The sequence below is a fragment of the Marmota monax genome, unplaced genomic scaffold (assembly GCF_021218885.2).
Source record: "Marmota monax isolate L192 unplaced genomic scaffold, Marmota_monax_Labrador192_F-V1.1 WCK01_AAM20220418_F8-fsc00895, whole genome shotgun sequence".
In the NCBI taxonomy this organism is placed as follows: domain Eukaryota; kingdom Metazoa; phylum Chordata; class Mammalia; order Rodentia; family Sciuridae; genus Marmota; species Marmota monax.
Window position 1 is genome coordinate 22,699 of NW_026694189.1, and position 24,813 is coordinate 47,511.

The window sequence follows — 24,813 nt, forward strand, 5'->3', positions numbered from 1 at the left end:
GATAATCTTTGGACACAAAAATACATTTGCAGAGTCTATGGAGTACCTTTGGGAGAACCTCAAAGTTAGTAATTTCTAAGAAAGGGAAAGTTTAAAAGAAACAAGAAAATACATCATTTTAAAAGGAATAATCATACTATTCATGATTGAATCTTCCAGAATGAATAACCAAATCCAGAAAACAATAACATATCATTAAAATGTTAAAAAAAATTACCAGCCATTCTAAAATATCATCCTCATGAAAATATTACCTAAGAAATGAGGCATAAAAGTTATTTTCAGCAGAATTAAAAACTGAGAGAACTCATCACCAGCAGAATGCTACTAAAAGGAAATACTAAAGTATTTCTAGAATTTCAAGTTGCTGGAAGGAAAATAATCTTAGATGGAAGAATGATAATACAAGTAGAAGTGAAAAAGTAAAAGGGTAAATGTGTGACAAGTTTAATTGAAAGCATAATATGCAAAATATTACTTCAAATAATTAAAGTTGTAATTAATTGCAAGGCACCAATAGCATATAATTGAAGAGGACCTTATTTTAAGGTATTTGTATTATACAAGAGGAAACTAAAAGCGTTAAATTTCATTATACTTAAGGAAGCTTGTTAGAAACATGAGGAAATGACAAAGCTGTTAACAACATGTTATATATAAATTTTAACTTGATAAAGAAGAAAAATGCAAAAATTCAAGCAAGGAAAGAAAGTAAAAACATATATGCACACAAAGTTAGAAGACATAAAATAGAAGGATGTTTGATTGAATCAAAGTTTCTCAGTAATTATATGAAATATAATAGGCAATAAGTTTGTCAGATTGAACAGATAAAAACTAATAAATTGGCTTGGTGCAATGGTGGCACATGCCTGAAATATCACCAGCTTGGGAGGCTGAGGCAGGGGAATCGGGAGTTCAAAGCCAGCCTTAGCAATTTAGCGAGGCACTAAGCAACTCAGCGAGACCCTGTCTCTAATAAAACACAAAATAGGTCTAGGGTTGTGACTCAGTGGTTGAGTTCCCCTGAGTTCAATCTCTGGTACCTTTCTCCCCCCCAAAAAAATCCCTACTAAATCCAGTTGTTTTCTACTAATAAGAGACATACTTTATATATAAGAGCATACACTGTTGAAGGTAATGATAAAGGATAAATTAGGCAAATATAAACCAAATGTAGTTATAGCTACACTAGTATCATATAAAAAATGTATTCAGTCATCAGATAAATGAAGTAAGATGTATTTTAGAGATGAAGAGTTATTTCATAATGTTAAAAGCAATAATAAAACATACAACATTTTCTACTGTAAATCCACAGAGCCAACTGATTCTTCCAGAATGCTTTTGTTGATTTTTCAAAACATTGTATTTGTGTTAAGATAGAATTTAATTTGGGGACACAATGATGATTTCATAAATGGAGACACATTCCAGTTAGCTCTTTCTTGGATAAATTTATTATTTTTATATTTGGTATATTAATCATTGATGAATTGTATTTATTAAGCTAAACTTTTCACCATCAGCCTTAAGACAATTTTAAAAAAATCCATAAATTAAGCCCTGATTTATAGCATTTGCAAAATGCTTTTCTATGAACTTTCAACTTGTTGATTTCTGCTGACAAGTGCAATACTATTGATTTCAGAGTTGGAAAGACGTCAGCAGAAGCAAGAAATCATACAGTATTTGTACCAAAAATAGATAATAGCAATAATTTCAAGAGCACAGTTAAAAGTGAAATGTATGAAAATAATTAAGACATGCTAAATTTAAATATTTCCCACATTGTTTTTAATAAAATTTATTTAATTTTAAGTTAATAGAATTTATTTTTAAATTATGTGTTTGTTAGAAACCAGCCAAAAATATTCCTGAAAATTTAAGCCCCTACAAAGCCACAACAGACTCCATCCATCACACTGGAACACACACTAATTCCATATTTAAATGCGTGTAAATATAGTTTAAAATATTTTACAGCAAAACTTCACTAATGAGAAAAATAGAAAAGGTACAAGCATAGTAGGATTTATAAACAATAGAAAAAGTGACACCAGTCTGTGCGGGTCTCAGGTGCACAGCAGGCCCCTCCCCCCAGTGGAACAGACACCCACCAGAGCCTAGCCTCTGGCACAGGACCACCCCTTCTGACCAGTGGACTACATTGGGAGGTCAAGCCCAGAGGCCCAGATCCACCCATCTCAACTTAAGCAGGTCCCAGACCCAGGATGCAATAACATTCATTGAGGGACACAAGTAGCGTCTGGAAGCTCAGCATCAAGGTGTGAGGTACAGACAATTTGTACGGATACTAAAAAATATAGGATAAGGATGAACTACAAAATATGGGTAAGAAACTAATATCTCAGATACACACTACAAGAAAGGAAGACAAATACAACATGAAAAAACAAGGGAGGAAAGTGCCCCAAACAATCCAGGACACTACAATAACAGAACCAATGGATAGCGAAGTTGATGATATGTCAGAGAAGGAGTTCAGAAGGTTCATAATTAAAATGATCTGTGAATTAAAGAATGACCTAAATGAGCAAATACAGGAACAAATTGATCACTCCAATGATGAAATAAGAGCAAATACAGGTAGCAAAAGATTACTTCAAGAGAGAGATACTCTGGGGAAAAAAAAAAAAAAGAACCAGTCAGAAATCCTCGAAATGAAGGACACAATAAATCAAATAAAAAACTCAATATAAAGCATTACCAACAGACTAGATCACTTGGAAGAACATCAGATAATGAAGACAAAGTATACAATCTGTAAAATACAGTTGATTACACAGTGAAGATAGTTAGAAACCATGAACTGAACATCTAAAAGTTATTATGATAGAGGAAGGCACAGAGTTTCAAACCAAAGGAATGCACAATCTCTTCAATGAGATCATATCAGAAAATTTCCCAAGCATGAAGAATGAATTAGAGAACCAATTATAAGAGGCTTATAGGACATCAAATGTACAAAATTACAACAGATCTATCAAGGCACAATGAAAATGCCTAGCATACAGAATAAGGATAGAATCTTAAAAGCCACAAAAGAGAGGAATTAGATCACATATAGGGAGAGACCAATTGGTATCTCAGCAGATTTTTCAACCCAGACCCTCAGAGCCAGGAGATCGTGGAACAACATATACCAAGCTCTGAAAGAAAATGGGTGCCAACAACCAAGAATCTTATATCGAGAAAAACGAAGCTTTAAATTTGATGAAATAAAAACCTTCTATGATAAACAGAAGTTAAAAGAATTTACAACTAGAAATCCTGCACTACAGAACATCCTCAGCAAAATATTCCAAGAAGAGGAAATGAAAAACAATGATGAAAATCAGCAGAGGGAGGGATTACACTAAAGGAAAATCTAATCAGAGGAGAAACCAAGTCATGTTAAATACCAAAAATAAACAGAAATGGCTGGTAATATAAATCATGTCTCAATAATAATCCTGAATAATATTAATGGCCTAAACTTACCAATCAAAAGACATAGACCTAACAATATGCTGCAATGAAGAGACTCATAGAAAAAGACATCCATAGACTGAAGTGAAGGGTTGGGAAAAATCATATCACTCACATGGACTGCAGAAGCAAGCAGGGGTTTCCATCCTCATATAAAATAATATAGACTTCAACCTAGAGTCAATAAGAAAGTTTAATGAAGGGCACTACATACTGCTCAAGGGCCATACAGCAACAAGACTTAACAATTTAAATATATATGCCCCAAACTGTGGAGCATCTATGTTCATTAAACAAACTCTTCTCAAGTTCAAGAGTCAAATAGACCACAACACAATAATTTTGGGTGACTTTAACACACCTCTTTCATCACTGGACAGTTATTCCAAACAAAAGAATAAAGAAACTATAGAACTCAATAATACAATCAATAACTTAGACTTAACTGACATATATAGAATATTTCATCCTTCAATGAGAATACACTTTCTTAGCAGCACGTGGATCCTTCTCTACAATAGATCATGTACTATGCAATGGGTTACAGAAGACATCAATGAGTAGATCAAAAAGTTTTTAGAGGTAAATGAGAATGCACATATGGCATATAGAAATCTCTGGGACACTATGAAAGCAATTCTAAGAGGAAAGTTCATTGCATGGAGTTCATTCCTTAAAAGAAGAGTCAACAAATAAATGACTTAACATTATATCTAAGAGCCCTAGAAAAAGAAGAGAAAATCTACACCAAAAGCAGCAGAAGACAGAAAATAATTAAAATCAGAGCTGAAATCAATGAAATTGAACAAAAGAAACAATTGAAAAAATTGTCAGAAAAAAAGTTGTTTCTTTGAAAATAAATAAATAAAATTGTTAACATGCTAACATGCTAACAAAGAGAAGGAAAGAGAAAACTAAAACATGACCCTTAAACATGCTAACAAAGAGAAGGAAAGAGAAAACTCAAATCACAAACATATGCAATAAAAAGGAAATATCAAAAAAGACACAACAGAAATACAGAAGATAATTAGAAATTATTTTGAAAACTTGTACTCTAATAAAATAGAAAATTTTGAAGGCATCAACGAATTTCTAGAGTCATATAATTTGCCCAAATTGAATCAGGATGATATACAGAATTTAAACAGATCAATTTCAAGTGATGAAATAGCAGATGCCATTAAAGTCTACCAACCAAGAAAAGCCCTGGACCAGACAGATACACAGCCAAGATCTACAAGACCTTTAAAGAAGAATTAATACCAATACTTTTCAATTTATTTCAGGAAATAGAAAAAGAGGCAGCACTTCTGAATTCATTCTATGAGGCCAATATCACTCTGATTTCAAAAACCAGGCAAAGACACATGAAAAAAAGAAGACTTCAAATCAATATCTCTAATGAACATAGATGCAAAAATTCTCAATAAATTCTGGCAAATTGAACACAAAAACATATCAAAAAGATTGTGCACCACTATAATGTGGGATTCACCCCAGGGATGCAAGTTTGTTTCAACATATGGAAATCAATAAATGAAATTCATCACATTAATAAACTTAACAAATCATATGATCATCTCAATAGATGCAGAAAAAGCATTTGACAAAATGTTCAAAACACTAGAAAAACTAGGGTTAACAGAAATATCTCAACATCATAAAGGCTATTTATGTTAAGCCCCAGGCCAACATAATTATAAATGGAGAAAAATTGAAGGCATTTTCTCTAAAACCTGGAAAAAGTCAGGGATGCCCTCTTTCACCACTTCCACTTAACATAGTTCTTGAAACACTGGCCAGAGCAATTAGATGAAAGAAATTAAAGGGATAAACATAAGAAAAGAAGAACTAAAATTAGCACTATTTGCTGATGATATGGTTCTATACCTAAAATCAATAAATGGGATGGACTCAAACTAAAAAGTTTCTTCTCAGCAAAAGAAACAATCTGTGAGGTGAATAGAGAGCCTACATCTTTGGAGCAAATTTTTAACCTCTCACACATCAGAGCACTCTTCTCTAGGGTATATAAAGAATTCAAAAAGCTAAACACCAAAACAACAAATAAGCCAATCAGTAAATGGTTCAAGAACCTGAAGAGACAATTCTCAGAAGAGGATATACAATCAATCAACAAATACATGAAAAAATGTTCATCATCACTAGCATTTGGAGCAATGCAAATCAAAACCACTCTTAGATTTTGTCTCACTCCAGTCAGAATGGCAGCTATTGTGCATACAAACAACAAGTGTTGGCTAGAATGTGGGGAAAAATGTACACTCATACACTGCTGGTGGGACTGCAAATTGGTGCAGCCATAGTGGAAAGCAGTATGGAGATATCTTGGAAAATTTGGAATGGAACCACCATTTCACCCTGCTAACCCTATCCTTGGTCTATACCCAAAGGACTTTAAAACAGCATACTACAGGGACACAGCCACACCAATGTTCATAGCAGCACAATTCACAATAGCTAGACTGTGGAGCCAAGATGCCCTCCAATAGATAAATGGATAAAAAATGTGGCATATATACACAATGGAATTTTACTCAGCAATAAAAGAATAAAATCATGGCATTTGTAGGTAAATGGATGGAGTTAGAAAAGACAATGCTAAGTGAAGTTAGACAATCCCCCAAAACCAAATGCCAAATGTTTTCTTTGATATAAGGAGGCTGATTCATAGTGGGATAGGGAGAGGGAGCATGGGAGGAATAGGTGAACTCTAGATGGGGCAGAAGGGTGAGAGGGGAAAGGAGGGGGACATGGGGTTATAAATGATGGTGGACTGTGATGATCATTATTATCCAAAATGCATGAATGGATGTGAATATACTTTGTATACAGAGATATGAACAATTGTGCTTTATATGTGTAATAAGAATTGTAATGTATTCTGCTGTCATATATAAATAAAAAAAGAAAAATAAAAAGTCATTAAAGACATATAGTATTTGAACAACATAATAATGACCTAATTATAATGTTCAGAATATTTTTTTACAGCTGCTCAGTATACATTATTTAAAAATATATTTTGTTGTAACTCTCTCTCTCTCTCTCCATCTCACTCTTGTTTTATTTTTTTCTGTATTGGGAATTGAACACAGAGATACTTTATGACTAAGCTATACCCAGCCCCTTTCCCTCTTTTTTTTTTCTTTTTTCTTCTTTTGTGACAGATTCTCACTAAATTGCTTGAAGCCTCATGAAGATGTGGAGGCTGGCCTTAAATAGGCAGCCCTCCCCCTCAGCCTCACAAGTCATTGGCATTACAGGCATATATCACCACATTAGGCTTCCACATTATCTTTAAACATGGAATTTAAAAAATATCCAATTAGTCTTGGAAATTTTCAAAAGATTAAAATTACACAGTAAGAGACTGAGTGTACACTGGTATTATTTTATTGAAAAGCTTTTGGCAATAAAAATATATCAAATATTTCAGTATTCTGTTCCAATTACTGCCAGCTGGCCCTCAGTCTTTAGCCAAGTCAAGCCTTTGGAGAATATAAGCAGGCCAAAACTTATAGTATGTATTGTATTTCAATGAAAATTTATATATTTAAATGTTTATATTAGAAAAGGGGAAAAAGGCAGAATACCCAGTAAAGTAAATGTTCATTCAAAGTGTTAGAAAAAAACAAATTTAACTTGATAAAAGTAGAACAACAACAATAAAGATCAAAAATCATCTTATACAACCATTATGAAATAGAGACCCTGGGGAGAAAATCTGCTTCCTTTGAACTGAAAAAGTAAAAAAATTCAGAAAAAATAAATGAAGCCAAATAAGAAAAGGCATTAACAACCAATATCATGACTGAAAAAGAGAAAACACCAAAACTTTCAGCCAGAGAGTATATGATGAGACATTTTATATTAATAAAATCTGAATTGTTTTATAACTATTTAAATAGTTGTATTCATATTTTAAATACTTTAAATACACCAAATGACTTCTCTGTTAAATTCTTTCTAATACTGAAAGAAGTAATAATTCAATTGTTTTCACAAACAATTCTCTGTTCATTTTATGAAGCCAGTGTAAACTTGATACCAAAAGAATCCCCCAAAACCAAAAAACAATTTGTGAAGAACATTGTAAGAAAAAAAAAAAACTAAACTAGAAGTTAGACTCACTCATGAACCTATATGTAGAAATCCAAAATGCATATTAACAAGATAAATATGAGCTTACTTCAAGAATATAAGCATGATTTAATATTTAATAATAAACCAGTCTTATTTACTTCAGTAAAAGAAATAAGTTGGTGCAATGACACACATCTGTAATCCCAGAGGCTTGGGAGGCTCAGGTAGGAGGATTGCAAGTTTACAGTCAGCCTCAGAAATTTATGAAGGCATCAAGCAGGTGGGTGAGACCCTTTCTAAAAAAAAAAAAAAAAAAAAAAAGGGATGGGGATGTGGCTCAGTGGTTAAGCATCTTTGGGTTAAATCTCCAGTAACAACAGAAAAAATAAATAAATAAAAAACTAATGTGATAGATCCAGTTAAAAAATGTAAAACCATTAGACATAATTAAACAACAATTCATAAGCCTTCTAGGGAGTGCTGATCAATAGAACTTTATGTAGAGATGGAAATGTTCATCTATTCTGTTCAAAATCTAATATGAGTTGTCTAATACTATCCACCTATGGTTATTGAGCACTTAAAATGGCCTTATGTGACTATGCAATTGAATAATTAATTTCATTTATTTATTATTTTTAGTATTTTTGATGCTTAGAAATTTATTTTAGTAACTAAAGCTATTTTAGACTTACTTAAACATGACCTTCTTTTAATATAATATGTGTGTAAACAAAAAGGTAAGTATAAGCACAATAATTAGATGTAAATTCCTGAAACAATCCTCATCACTAGTCTGATTCTTCTGAATTACTGTTTTAACTTTAGATTTAAAAATAAATTGTAGAGTCACATGGAGTTGTAAGAAATAATACAAAGATTCCTTGCACACTTGATCAGTTTCTCCTATCTTAATATTTTATAATACTAGAGCATATCACCAGGAAATCAATACTGATATAATGCATTCATTTTATTTAGATTCCTCAATTTTTTACTCTGTGGTAAACCACCCTTGGGTTAAATCTCCAGTACAAAAAATAAAATAAAATAAATGCAGGAATATACAAATATTTAAAGAAAATGATAGTTAATAAAGTACTTCATAATATCCCTCTAAGTTTTGGCTTCATAGTGGTATTGTTCAAGTTATATTTTTTTCTTTTTTTCAAGTTATATTTAATGTACAGAAACAACACATTAACAAAATTCTAAATGAAATGTTGATTTCTGTAAATATCATATAAAAATGAGACTACTAAAACTAAAAGTGTGAAAAAAAGTAGTTTGTAAAGTTTTGTGTTGCAGTTTTATTTGATGGTACTCAATTATGTATGATTCATAACACCTAGTATTCCTTTACAGAATTGTACACATAAAGACTGCTGTGATCCTTCATCATGTAAGTTAAAACCCTCAGCAGTATGTGGCTCTGGAGAATGCTGTACAGTACAGTGCAAGGTAAGTGGCAATTTGTAGTTGATAATAATTCAATGTTCTTTACTTGAGGTATGTGTGTTTTAAGGAGATAGAAAACATTGATACCACATTTGGCCTTTTTCTGTATTATATTCAAATACAATTGGACCCAATTGCATACTTTATTCCATTTAGTAATCTTTCGTTTCCTATACTGTCATATGTCTGATGTTTTTACTCTCCCAACTTGACTTCCCATTTCTATAGGCCATTATGAATCTTCCTGTGAACCCTCTAAATTTTTTCTATAATCACCATGCCCGTAGCAATTATCTTATACTCATGTTTTTTAAAAAATCAAAGTTACATAGGATTATAAAGTTAGTGTTTTATTGGACAAATTTACTTCACTGTCTTCAGATAAAATAGTATTTTCTTTTACAATTCATTCAGGTATTATTGCAATAATTCATTGCTGCTTTATTAACACTATTTAAAGAAGTTCCAAATCATTTTCCACATGTACCCAGCATAGTTTACTGGGTTCTAAGAAAAAAATTCTGAATAAGGTAAATAACAAAATCCATAGATTAGAGAAAGTATATGATTTTAAAATTAAATTATTATATAATTCAAAAGCTAGTTCAGGAAAATGATCTTAAAAAATTGCAATCCTTAACTTATTAAGAGAGCATCAGAAGAAGGGAATGGAATAAAATAAAATTAAAGGTATATGAAATGAAGATTACAAAGTACATTTGCAAATTAAACATAATATCAACATAATGTAGTGAATATTAGAATAGCTGTGGCTTAAATTATTGACATAGAAGAGAAAGAAGACATACCCAAATATAAGGATTAGATCAGAATGAAAAGAGAAAAAAATAGGTAGTGATGAAAACATGATTTTTACATTTCTTCTTTATCTGTTTTTAATTGCTTTATTATAAATATTAACTCATATAGTATAATTATTCAAATTAATGTGATTAACTGCAACATTTTCATACATGCATATTTCATGCTTTAATCCTAACCAACCTTTCTACTAGTCTCTCTTGTTTTTCTCTTTTGCTACTTCCCCCTGATCTTCTATACCTTTCTTTAGTAGTCTCTCATCTATTTCAGGTTTATTCACTTTTTTAAAAAAGTGTTGTATACGAGGAAATATGCAATACTTGTATTTCTGTGTCTCCTTTATTTTGTTTAATATAATGTTCTCCAGCTGTAAACATTTAATTTCAAATAATAATATTTAATTTTTGTGTATACTTGTCATGTTTTCTTATATTCATATTTTGATGATCTCCTAGCCTGATTCTATACCTTGGCTACTGTGAATCATATTTTAATAAAGATAGGTATGCAGATTTATCTTCTAATGTTGACTTGGATATCATAGTTGAATCATATGGTAATTCTATTTTTATTTTTTGAAAAACCTCCACATGGATTTCCATGGTGGCTGGGTTCCCTATTTTACTCCACAGGTATGTGTGTCTGTTGGATCTGTTGTACTTCCAGCGTTGATTTTTTTTTTTTTCCTGAGGATTGCTTTGTGTATTTGGGTATTTCATGCTTTAATATGAATCTTAGTAGGGCTTGGGGTATAATTTCAATTCTTGAAAAAAACAGCTGCTAACCAAAATTGCTTCATTCAGCAAAGCTGTCCTTAAGAATCAAAGAAGAAATAAAAACCTTCTAAGATAAGCAGAAACTAAAGGAATTAATGACTGCTAAGCAAGACTTGCAGAAGATATTTAAAGGCATCCTCCACACAGAAGAAGATAAAAAGAACAAAGAGAGGTTAGAAAATCAGGAAATAATAAGGAGTGGTCAGTCTCATTAAAAAAGTAGATAGGCAAATGAGAAATATAATTGAATCTAACATCAGAAATAAATCAATATGACCACTCTATCATAACACTGAAAGTAAATGGTATAAATTCTTCAATTAAAAGACATACACTAAAAGATGTGTGTTCTCTGTTTGCCTCATAGGCAAAGACATTAATAGGTTAAAAGTTTAAAAAATGGAAAATGATATTCCATGTAAATAGAACTGAATGAAAACAGGTGCATCCATATTCAACAAAGTAGGCTTCAAGCCAAAATTTGTTAGAAGAGACAAAGAAGATCAGTACATATTGATGAAAATCCAACAAGAAGGTACAATGAGAATAAGTTATTATGCCCTAAACATTGCTGAACCTAATTAGATAAAATAAACATACTAGACATAAAGCCTCAGATTGGTGCTAATAAAATAATTCTGGGTGATTTCAATACCTCCATCACTAATAGATCATTCAGGCATAACAGATACTACAGAATCATAATATATTATAGATCAAATGGACTTAACAATCATCTACAGAATATTTCATCCAACAACAGCTGAATAAACTTTCTTTTCATCTTGCATGAAACTTTGTCAAAAATTGTTCATATTAAGCAAGTTTTAGCAAATATGAGGATGTTGAAATGTGTCCTTGAATCTTATTAGATCATGATATAATGAAATTAGAAATCAACAGCAAGGTCACCACAAAAACTACACAAATGCATGGAATACATTTTTAAGTGATGAATGTGTCATTAAAGAGATTAGAGGAGATATTAAAAATTCTTAGAATTAAATGAGACTAGAAATGCAACAAAAGTGACAGAAATTATAAAAAAAAATGAACTCAAATTGTCCGTTTGCAGATGATGTGAACCTATACCTAGAAGAATTCTAGCAGGTAAAAAAATTCAGTAAAGTAGTAGGATATAAAATAAGGATACAGCTTTTCTATATACCAATAATGAATCTGAAAAAGAAGTCAGGAAAATTATCCAAGAAAAAATGATAAACATAGGAATAAATGTAATGAAAGATATAAAAGGCTTCTACAAGGAAAATTACACAACAATGAAAAATGAATAAATGAAGATACTAGAAGATGAAAAAAAACTTCCATGTTCACATATAGGCAAAGTTAACATTGTTATCATGGCAATTTTACTAAAAGTAATCTACAGATTCAATGAAATTTCTATCAATATACCAATGACATTCTTCACAAAACTAGAAAAAGAATAGCTTAAAATTAATATGGAAGAAAAAAAAAACAATCAGAATAGCCACATTGATTCCAAGCATGAAGAGCTATGCTGGAGGAATCACAGTACCATTTTTAAAATTATACTACAGAGCTATAGTAACAAAAAACACGTGGAACTGGCATAAAAGACATGTAGACCAACAGAATAGAAGATTCAGAGACAAGTACACATGGATACAATCATCCTTGACAAATGTGCCCAAAACACATGTTGGAGAAAAGATAACCTTTAAAAAGAACACCTAGCATAACACCTACTATGTCCTCTCTAACATGTAATAGTTAGAAATGTGTCTTTATATGACATATATCTAGAATAGAGACTGGCATTTAGTAGGCCCTAAAAAATATCAATAGGTGCTATGGTTTAAATATGTTCTCCAAAGATGATAGGTTGAAAACTTTATCCTTAATGCAGCAGTTTTGCAAAGTGGGACCTTGAAGTGGTTATTAGGTTTGGGCAGCTCTGACCTCATAAATATATTGATTCCATTAATAATCAGTGGGTTCCACACCCCAGCAGTGAGTTCCTAATGAAAGAATTGAGTTGAGCCTCCTCCTCTCCATCTTCCCTCTCTTTCATTAACACATATGCACACACCTGCCTCTTTCCCTTCCACATTCCACCATGGGATGATGCAGCAAGTAGGTCCCTTAGTCATAAACTTTCTGGCCTCCTTCTAGAAAACAAATATATTTTCCTTATTAATTATCCAGTCAATTATATACTGTAATAACAATACAAAGTAAACTGAGATAATGAGTAAATGAATGAGTGAATTCCATCAGCATCGACAATTCTACCAAGGGTAATCTCCTGTCCTAACACTGGGTTAAAAGGAAAATGAATTGGAAATTGAGAGGGAGTAGTGATTTAAAAGGAAATATATTTTAATATATTATTATATATTAATAACAATAATAATAATTAATAATATATTAATATATTATTTTAAATATATTATTCTTTAGGGGAATAATAACTAAAATGTGTGTGGTGGTTCATGAAATATAATATATATGTTTGTTTGTTTCATTTTGTTTTTTAACTCAACTACAAAATGTGACCCAGTTTCAATGTATAAGGAAACCATTGACTTCTTCTAAAATTTGGGAAATTGTGGATTTTATTCATAAGTGCTGAGAGTGTATGTGTTTTGTGTGTGTCCTTTGAAAATTTATGTAAAAAATGATCCTGGGAAAACACATTACCCTATGTAAAAAAAAAAATGAAAGGAGATCCTTCTCATCCTGCAAAAAAGTGAACTCAAAATGGGTCAGAGACCTAGGAATTTGATGAGAAACTTTGCAAGTCCTAAAAGAAAACATAGGGGAAACTCTCTAACATATAAGTGCAGACAAGGATTTCCTGAACAGAATTCCTAAAGTTCAGAAAATAATATCAAGAGTCAATAGAAGGTATTGGTTTCAAATTAAACACTTCTGTAGAGCAAAACAAGCATGAAAAAAAAAGGCATGAAAGGAAAGCTACTCTTCCAAAAGAGGATTCATACGTAGAACATATGAACACAACCCCTCCCCCAAACAAGCAAACAAACCCAAATCACCCAATCAATGAATGGACATAGTAACTAATATAGACATTTTCTAAAGAAGTGCAAATGGCCAAGTGTATGAAAAAAAAGTTCAACATCATTAGCCATCATGAAAATGCTAATCAAAACAACACTGAGAATTCATCTCACCCTGCTTAGAGTGTAATCCTCAAGAATTCAAGTCAGAATTAATGCTGGTGAGGAAGTAGGGGAAAGGAGTTTTTTTTTTTTTTTTTTTGTAGCCTGCTGGTGGAAATCTAAATTAGTACAGTACTATGGTTGGGATATGTGGTGTCTCTAAAAGCTCATGTGTGAAACACTGTAAGAATGTTTACAGGGGAAATGATCAGGTTATGGAAGCTTTAACCTAATCAGTGCATGATTTTTATGAAAAAAAATCAAACTAGAATCCAAACTCACTCATGAACCTATATGTAGAAATCCAAAATGCATATTAACAAGGTAAATATGGGCTTATTTCAAGAATATAAGTATGATTTAATATTTGATAATAAACCAGTGTTATTTATTATAGTAAAAGAAATAAGCTGGGTGCAGTGGCTTGGGAGGCTCAGGCAGGAGGATTGCAATTTCAGAGCAGGCTTGCAATTTATCAAGGCCCCAAGCAACTTAGCTGGTATTTTAGTCATCTTTTTTGCTGCTTTAATTAAACTATCTGATAAGAAAAAGTTTAAGGCAAAAAAGTTTATTTTGGGGCTCATGGTTTGTTTCACAGCTCTCAGACCACAGACATCTGGCTGCATTCCCCAGGGGCTCCAGGTGAAGCTGAATATCATGGTGGAAGAATATGGCCAGAACGAAGCAGCTCATGTGATCAGAAAGCAGAGAGAGAGAGGGAACTACTCTCCAAATACAAAATATATATCCCAAAGGCAATCCCCAGGGACTCTTCCCCCTCCACCACATCCTACCCAGGCATTAGTTAATGCCATCAGAGGATTGATTTACTAATTGGGTTAAGGTTCCACAATTTAGCTATTGTGGATTGAGCCATTCTGACTGGAGTGAGATGAAATCTTAAAGTAGTTTTGATTTGCATTTCTCTAATTGCTAGAGATGTTGAACATGTTTTCATATATTTGTTGATCAATTGTATGTCTTCTGAGAAGTATCTGTTAAGTTTCCTAGCCCATTTATTGATTGGGTTGTTTGGGGTTTTGTGTGTGTGTGTGTGTGTGTGTTAAGTTTTTTGAGTTCTTATATGTCCTGGAGAATATTGCTTTATCTGATGTGCATGTGGTAAAAACTTGCTCCCCTTCTGTAGGTGTTCTATTCACCTCACTGATTGTTTCTTTTTTTGAGAAGAAGCTTTTCTGTTTAAATCCATACCACTTATTGATTCTTGGTTTTATTTCTTTAGGAATCTTTTTAATTTTATTTCTCTTTAGGACTCTTGTTAAGGAAGTAGGAGCCTAATCTGACATAATCAAGATGTGGGCCTACTCTTTCTTCTACTAGATGCAGAGTCTCTGGTCTAATTCATAGGTCTTTGATTCACTTTGAGTTGAGTTTTGTGCATGGTGACAGAGGGGGGTTTAGTTTCATTTTGCTGCATGTATAGTTTTAGTTTTCCTAGCACCATTTGTTGAAGAGGCTATCTTTTCTCCAATATATGCTTTTGGCAACTTTGTCTACTATAACTGTATTTATGTGGGTTTGTCTCTGTGTCTTCTATTCTGTATCATTGGTCTACAAGTCTATTTTGGTGCCAATACCATACCTTTTTGTTACTATTGCTCTATAGTATAGTTTAAGTTCTGGTATTGTGATGCCACCTACTTCAGTTTTCTTGCTAAGGATTGCTTTGGCTATTCTGGGTTTGATGATTTTCAAAATGAATTTCATGATTGCTTTTGCTATTTCTGTGAGGAATGTCATTGGGATTTTGATTGGAATTGCATTACATCTGTACAGTGCTTTTGTTAGTATGGTCATATTGACAATATTAATTCTGCCTATCCAAGAATAGGGGAGATTTTTTTCCATCTTCTAAGGTCTTGTTTAATTTCCTTCTTTAGCATTCTGTAGTTTTCATTGTAGAGGTCTCTCACCTCTTTTGTTGATTCCCAAGTATTTTATTTTATTTTTGAGGCTATTGTAAATGGAGTAGTTTTTCTAGTTTCTTTTTCAGAGGATTTTCACTGATGTACAGAAATGCCTTTGATTTATGGGTGTTGATTTTATATCCTGCTACTTTGCTGAATCCATTTGTTAGTTCTAGAAGTTTTGTGATGGAATTATTTGGATCCTCTAGGTATAGAATCATATCATTGGCAATACTGATAGATTGAGTTCTTCTTTTCCTATCTGTATCCCTTTAATTTCTTTCATCTGTCTAACTACTCTGGCTAGAGTTTCAAGAACTGTGTTAAATAGGAGTGGTAAAAGAGGGCATCCCTGTCTTGTTCCAGTTTTTAGAGGTGATGCTTTCAATTTTTTTTCCATTTAGAATGATATTGATCGTGGGCTTATCATAGATAGCTTTTACTATGTTAAGATGTGTTCCTGTTAGCCCTAGTTTATCTAGTGTTTTGAACATGAAGGTGTGCTGTATTTTGTTGAATGCTTTTTCTGCATTTATTGAGATGATCATATGATTCTTACCTTTAAGGCTATGCGATGTGATGAATTAATATGCATATTACAGTTGTGTTGTACATACTTTTTTTATTTTTACATTTTTTATTTTTTTATTTTTATGTTTATTTGTTTTTTGTACTCTCTCTATTGTCTTCCCCATACTTATCTCCCCCAAAATCTCTTTCTCTATATGTAATCTGATTCCTATCTCTTGTGGCTTTTAAAATTATCTCCATATTCTGTATGATAGGCATTTTCATCATAATGTGACTTTATGTAGATCTATTGTGATTTTTGTACATTTTGTGTCCTGTAAGACTCTTGTATTTGATTTCCACTTCATTCTTTATGTTTGGAAAATTTCTGATATTATTTCATTGATTTCATTATGAGTACATGCAGTTCTACTTTTCTATCACTAAACATCTCATAATGTTAGTTGTTTACATTAGATATGACTTGAAACAAATTTAGTTTCTATTTTATCTATCATAGGAAAGTGTTTTATTGATTATCAATTTCTTTGTCATTGCTGCATCAAGTAGAATTATTTTTGACTGAATAAAGTACATTTTCCTGTGCCCAAGTATACATTTAAAAAAATATGTTTCGAGACTTGGTAATAAACACATTTCACATTGGTCCCTAGATCCAGTTGTGAAAAGGTACATAGTTCAACTTATGATTTTTTTGACAGATAATGGTAGTTTCATTAATATGTAATCAAGATGGTAGTGGGGGCAATCAGAGGTTATAAATGAATTTGCTCATTCCTGGTCCAGTTACAGACGGAGAAAAAACTTTGACCATGCATTTAGACAAAACATGTACAATAGACAAAACATGTACAAAGTGAGAGTCTTGGTAAGAATAAAATGTTTACCCCCCTCCCCACCCCCACAATTAGAAGGAAAAATGTCATAAACAAAAATAGTATTTAAAATTTTCCAGCAACAGCAAATTGATCAAGAGAGTCAAGGAAAGAAATCCAACACACATGTTTTTTTTTTTTTTTCTCTCTACTCATTAATCATGGAGGTAGTAGGAAATTTCAGCTTGGTTCAGACAGCATTTGAGAAACTGAGTATTCATAGGTATGAAAAATATGTTAGAATAAAAGTAAAATTTTCATTAATACAAATTTGTAAAAGGAAGCAAGTTGTGAGAAAATAGTGTTGATACTTTCTTATTATACTTTTATTCATTTTAAATTTTTTTCATTGGTTTTGAGTTGAATGTTAATTCTGTAAGTTTGGGTGACACAAGTAGATACTATGTTTTCTATTGTTGTCTATCACTTGGAGAATTTCAGTGATATTTGCTACAAATAATTTTCAATGCTCAAGAAAAAGTACTGAGAAACCTATTTTGGGGAGATGAATATTATATCAGCTGGCCTCTGGGACCTTTGAAAACTAGAAAACTTACTTTGAATAAGATAATGATGAGGAATTGGGGCTTATATTGATGAGAAGACAGTTTCCAGAGTTGATGATTAAATGTTTCTTTGCCCAATCAAGCATGCAGAAGGCAGCCCTGAAATAGATCAGCTAAATCATAAGCACTGAATACTAACTGCAGAAATTATTTTCTTAGTTGTTAACAACATGATATATGAAATAAACTTTGTGTTGTGTATCCTCAAACTATCTTATTTTAAAATCAATATTTTTCAAAATATTTATGATGTGTATTACCATTTCATAAATATTTTCTGGTTTCTTAAGATTGATAATACAGAGACTTCAGAAGCTGCCCATAGCCATAATGGCTTACAAGGAATTTTTGTATTACTTTTTTAGCTCCTTCCTATTTTAGCAGCCTGCTTATCTTTGAGATTCTAACATCTCTTAGAAACATTATCCACTGTTTATGTGCACAAGAAATTCGTTAATATCTATGTGATGCTTTAGTAGATAACAAGAGATTTTCTTTTCTTTTTACTTTGCGGTGGGGGGTGGTGGTTATTGAACCCAGGGGAGGTTTAATCACTGTGCAGCATCCCCAGCCCTTGATAGGGCCTTTCTAAGTTGCTGAGGCTGGCTTTGAACTTGCAGTCTTCCTGCCTTAGCCTTCCAAGCCTCTGGGATTACCAGCATGTACCACCACTCAGGGTTGCAATTTCCATTTTTAAAATTGCTTTTGACAATTTAGGAAAAATATTGAATGGGAATTTAGAACCTAAAGAGAAAGAAAATTAAGTATCATTGATACTATTCTTATGATTCTTTCCTCTCCTAGATAAAACCAGCTAATATACTTTGTAGGAAATCATTTGATTCTTTCTGTGATTTCAAAGAATTTTGTGATGGGAAAAATGCATACTGTGTGGACAACACTTTTTCTCGCAACGGACAAGAGTGTGATTCGGGTAGAGGCTACTGCTTTGATGGAATATGTCGGTCTTTTGACAAACAGTGTCAAAATTTAATCGGAAGTGGTAATGAACTTAATTTTTTCTCAGTTCCTTAAATATTATTATTCCAAAATCAATTTTATACTATAAAAAGGTAAAAATAATTTGTTAATGACTGAAAGTCCTGCCTAGTATATATTTGTGTTAACCTCATCAGACGTTAATTCTTTCAAAAATGTTTTTGCTTGCGATATCTATAAGCAAATGTAGAAAAAATGAAAAGCAATTTATTCCTAAAATACCTTGATTGTTAGATAATGGAAATTCTTTGATCTGGTGTCTATGCTTAGGGCCAGTTGTCATCCATAGTAACCTAAGTTAGTGTTCCTAATTTGTTAACTTTCCAAGTCCCTTTAAACATGTTTACCTACAATATTGGAATCTCCCAGATTTGTGGATTTTTATCCCAATTTACTCTTTCTTATAATTTCCTAGTTTCAGAAATCTTATATTTGGGATTTAAAAAAAGAAGGAGAGGACAGTGCTCCTTTTATTTTAGTTTCCTACCTAGCAGCCTTCAAAGATTTTTATAAATCCAAGGAATTAATAGATTAACTGCCTTGGGCAGTAAATAATAAAATGATGATGATGATAATGATAATAATAATAATACAATAAAATTCATATATCAAGAGCAAACTTTTTACATCTCTTTGTGTCTTTGGAATATACTTTTGTATGGCTCTCATTTCTAGACCATGGCTTAAATTTCTGATAGTTTCCACCTAACATTAACACAAAGATCTTCTGCAGAAAGGGTCCTTAAGTTTTGTGAAATGGCATCTCAGTCTTAGGATTATTTTCCTCAGCACATACAATTACTATCCCAGAAGCAATTAACCTCAGACTATCGAACATGGAAGGGAGGTTTTAACATGAAGTGTTAATTGAGAGAGAGAGAGAGAGAGAGAGAGAGAGAGAGAGACTGACTCTTCTGAGTCTTCTGAGGACTTTTTAGGGGAACTCAGTCAAAGTCTGTTGTTCTTGTATGTGAACACCATTCTAATGGACTTCCTCACCCATAGGCAGAAACACAGGTGTCTGCTAACCTTCATCACAGACCTGCTCTGGGAATGAAGTATGGTGAAAAAGTATTGTGAGTTATAAACATAAAGGAATTAACAACTGCCATTAAATAAGTACATTTTGTTCAAGGATCTTTGAACTACTAAAGGAAAGGAAAACCAAAACCAAAAACAATACAAAAGAACTAAACAAGCAAACAACAACAACAAAACAACAGTCATTAATGTTGACTTAGGCCTACTGGGTTACAAATGCATCTTTTCCTCTGAATCTCTTCTAAGAGAATTCCCACAGTAGGTTACTGGAGTTCCTATTGTCATTGTCCTTTGACATTTTCTGTCCCTCCACTATGCACCCTGGTAACTTCTGATGCAGCTATGGTCATCAAGGGTCTGTCCTAAAATGTTCCAATCTCCAGTTACTCCTAATTTACCATGTCAGAGTGATGAGCACCTATTGTAAATTGAATTTTTCCCAATTTAAAAACTAGACATAATTAAATATATCAAAAAGCTGAAGTGGATGAATATTGATGTCCTTTTTAGTTTTAAAATTCAATAACTCTTATATGGTGATTATTAGGATACCAGGGAATAGGGATGGGGGCTGTAGTATGGGTTAAAGAGAGTTAATGATCTTTGAATTGGTTATCAGTATTACACTCTAGATAGTATTCCTCTATTAATACGGTAAAGTGTATCTTTACAATAGGCAGGGAACTAAGACACAAAATAATCATTTTAGGAGAAATAGGACCATCACTGCTTATTTTCCTAAAACTATAGAACCTTTCTAATAATTTTTCTGTTTACTTTCTGTTTAATATAGAACAAAGTCCACCAAACTTAAAATTAGAAGCTCTCTTTTTAATCTAGTTTTCACATCATCAACCTTTTAATGCTGGGGAACTATTCATCTCTTTCAGAATCAAATAATGATTTCCAGAGCAGATACATTATTTCTATTATATAATCCAAATTCTGAATTCTAATTTACCCAAGTTGTTATTGTTGTTGTTTTTAGATTCTAGAGGTGGTTCATTTGCTTGTTATGAGGAAATAAATTCCAGAATTGATAGATTTGGAAACTGTGGCGCGGACGTTTGTCGTTTTCCGTATGTATTTACAAAATTACAATTATGCTTGGAATGTAGGTGATAGGTTGCTAAAATTATAGAAACTTTTCTGTACAAAACACAATGGCATATTTTGCCTGGGTTTCTTTATCTGAGCTAAACAATATTATTTACTGCCTATAATAACATGTGTTTAGAACCTATAATATAAAAGTAATCATAAAAAACCTCTATTATTGCAAGGGGATAGATATTATTAGGCAGTTTACATATATATAATATATTTATGACATAAATTATATAGTTATACATCTCAAATGTGTGTATTAAAAATTACTCATCCCATTTTTTTGTTTGAAAAATTGAAATGATCACTTGTTCAAATTTAAGAAGTTAGTATAAGGCAGAAAAGGGCTGTCAGACTGTAACAATCATTTTTCTCTTGCTAAATTGCCTCATAAAACAAAAAGAGCCATATTGTAAGTCATTGGTAATTTTTTAGAATATTATTTAGAAAAAAATGCTGAAGACCTAGGATTACATTAATAAAACATTCTTCTTAACTTAGCTATATGCTAAGTTAATTAAAAATAAGCTATAGTTTCACATTTGGTAGGGAACCAAGACAGAAAGTCAACAATTTAGAAGAAATAGGGAAGGCCACAGCTACTTATTTTCTAACAACAGAGAACATATGTTATTAACTTATTTTTCTGAGTTACCTATGTTATTTCAATAATGATATTTTTCCCTTATTTTTCTAGTCATATGCTATGTGGAAAATTAGTTTGTACATGGCCACATAAGGAGATAATTTCAAGAGCAAATTTTTCTGTAATTTACTCACATGTACGAGATCAAATGTGTGTATCTACATATCCTGCTGGTCGGAAACCAGCTCATGATACGTTGACCACTTACAAAACTCCTGAAGACAGAGATGAAACCTTTGTAGAAGATGGCACCATGTGTGGTCCTGACATGGTAATTAGAACTACAAAAATTCAAGTTATTTTAAAATAGTTATTTTTATGGTTACACTCATTTTGATAGTATACTAACCATACATATTTCCCCAATTATTTTTATTGTAGTAGATTACACATAATAAAGACTCCCACTTTAAACATTTTGAAGTATATAATTTAGTGGTATTAAATATCTGCATAATGTTGAACAACCATTACTACCATGTGTTTCCATGACCCCTTTTCTCTTGTAAAACTTTACTAGTTGAACAGAACAATAGCTCTCCCATTCACTCCTTCCCCCAGGTCCATTCTGAGTTCTTTCTTTATGAGTGTGACTCTACAGGTACCTCACATGGAGGGAATCCTTCAGTATTTTTCTTTCTGATTTGTTGCATTTAGCATAAAGTTCTGTGATCTATACTGAACCATAAGTCAGTATTTCCTTTCATTCTTTTTAAGGCTGAATATTATTCTATTGTAAGTATATGTCACTTTTTCTTTATCCATTCATCAGCCAATGGATATTTGGAGGCTCACCCAGTTTAGCCATTGTAAATAATGTCACTGTGAATGCAAGGATAAAAATATCTCTTTTAAGACAAGACCCCAATTTCAATTAGTTTTAGTATATACCCAGAAATGGGATTACTGAATATAGTAAAAAATATATATATGTATGTGTGTGTGTGTGTGTGTGTGTGTGTGTGTGTGTGTGTATATATATATATATATATATATATATATGAACTACCATAATGTTTTCCATAATGACTATCATTATATGTTTCTGCCAAAATTTCACAAGACTTCCATTTTCTCTATGTTATCATCAATACTTTTTATTTTCTGTTTTTTTCTTCCTTTTATTTTCTTGTTTTGATAGCACACATCTTAATGGATATGAAGTGTTATCTCATTGTAGCTTTTATTTATATTTCTATAATGATTAGTGATATGAAACATCTTTTCATGTACTCATTGGCCATTTGTATATCTTATTGAGATGGATATCTTATTTGACCTATTATTGTCCATTTGTAATATTTCTGTCATTGGTCCTGTACCACATTATTATCATCACTGTAGTTTTTTAGTAAGTTTTGAAATCATAAAGCTTGAGATCTTTACAATTGTTCTTTTTCCAAGACTGTTTTGCTCTTGGGTCCCTTGAGTCTCTATATGAATTTAAGTTCTGATTTTTCTGTTTCTGTAAAGTATATTATTGGAATTTTGATGAGAATTGCATTGGATCTGTAGATTACTTTGAATAGTATACACATTTTAACAATATTTTTTTGAAACCAAGAATGTGAAATGTGGTTCCATATATTTATGTCTTTAGTTTCTTTCACTAATGTTTTGTTGTTTTCATAGTCCCAGTTTTTCACTTCATTGGTTAATTCCTAAGTATTTTTTTTTCTTTTTTGGTGTTGTCATAGATTGAATTATATGAGTAGCTATCTTTTCAGATTGTTCGTTGTTAGTGTATAAAAATGCAACTAAATTTTTTGTTGTTTTTTTTTATCTTGATACTTTGCTGAATGCATTTATTCTAATAGCATTTTTTGGTGTTTTCCTTAGAGTGTTCTACATATAACATCATATCATGTGTAAACAATGATGGTTTTACTTCTTGCTTTCCAATTTCTATGCCATTTTTTTATCCCTAATTGTATTAGAACTTCTAGTATTATGTTGAATAGATGTGATGAAAGCAGGCATCTTTATCTTGTTCCTGATCTTAAGAGACCTTAATTTTTTTATTATCAACTACAATATTTACTGTTGGATTTTCATATACAATTTTTATTCCATTTAAGTAATTTTCTTCTCTCTCTAGTTTGTTTATCAGGAAAGAGCGCTAAATTTTCTTGAGTACCTTCTCTTTACCAATTGAGGTCAGCCTGTATTTTCCTCCTTTAAAGATTAAATGTCTCTTGATAGTACGTAACAAATATTTTAATGCCATCAATTTATGAGTCACATTTTATAAACCCAAACACATTACTGTTTTATAGATTTTTAACCGACCAAATTACTTGAATTTATACTTAGCAAATGATAGTTCCATATTTTAACTTATTTGTAAATGACTCAGATGTTTTACTTCTATCCCTTAAAACATTTATCACAGTGATATTTATCTACTTTATTTCCAATAGTTATTTCTACATTATCTGTGAAATTTAAGATACCAAACATAGACTTTTCCAAGGTTGGGAAAAAAGAGTTGCTGTAACAATCTTGTTTGACTAGAAATCCAGGCAAAGAAAGTATGTTAACTGTTATGAATATAGCTTTGTTGTACCTTTCTAATAAATTTATATTAACCAACGTGTCAGGAATTTACTTATGCAAAATTCTAGTCATAAGTCAAAGAAATAGAAATATACCAAGTTTACCAGGTTTATAACTAGAGAGTTAAATAAAAATTATATTTATGGCAAGCTGACACAAGTTGAGGCTACTTATTATATGGCTATATATGAAAGTCTTTATATAAATCTTGAATTTCCAGTCTGAAAGTTAATTTTTCAGTGACTTCCAGCAGAATTGTCTAAAATATCAATCATTTAATAAATGTCTATCTCTATTTATTTATTTACTTATTTAAGATACCAGGGATTGAACTCAGAGGCACTCAACCACTGAGCCACATACCCAGCCCTATTTTGTAATTTATTTAGAGACAGGGTCTCACGGAGTTGCTTAGCACTTAGCACCTTGCCTTTGCTGAGGTTGGCTTTGAACTCATAATCCACCTGCCTCTGCTTCTTGAGCTGCTGGGATTATAGGTGTGCTCCACCACGCCCGACAACAATAAGATGGAGAGCTAAAAGCCTCCAATCAAACAAACAAACAAACAACAACAACAAAAATATACAATGTAGGCATGCAGAACCCAAAAGCGATTTCACCAGGAAAAAACCCCATGAACTCAAAAGAACAGAAAAATAAAGTGACCATGGATAGCCTCAAGTTCTTTCTAGGAATTTTGGGGGCAGTTTACATAGGCAAATATTAATTAAACATTGCC

General features: G+C 31.9%; 1 protein-coding gene across 1 annotated transcript in view; it reads left to right on the forward strand.

Moving 5' to 3' along the window:
- Window positions 1–24,813, forward strand: part of LOC124108016 (disintegrin and metalloproteinase domain-containing protein 5) — a 70,895-nt gene that overhangs the window by 19,965 nt on the left and 26,117 nt on the right. The window contains exons 4-7 of the mRNA XM_046466378.2: window positions 8,968–9,063; window positions 18,530–18,728; window positions 20,754–20,844; window positions 21,570–21,789. Coding sequence (XP_046322334.1) covers window positions 8,968–9,063; window positions 18,530–18,728; window positions 20,754–20,844; window positions 21,570–21,789 — 606 coding nt within the window. The remainder of the gene's footprint in view (window positions 1–8,967; window positions 9,064–18,529; window positions 18,729–20,753; window positions 20,845–21,569; window positions 21,790–24,813) is intronic.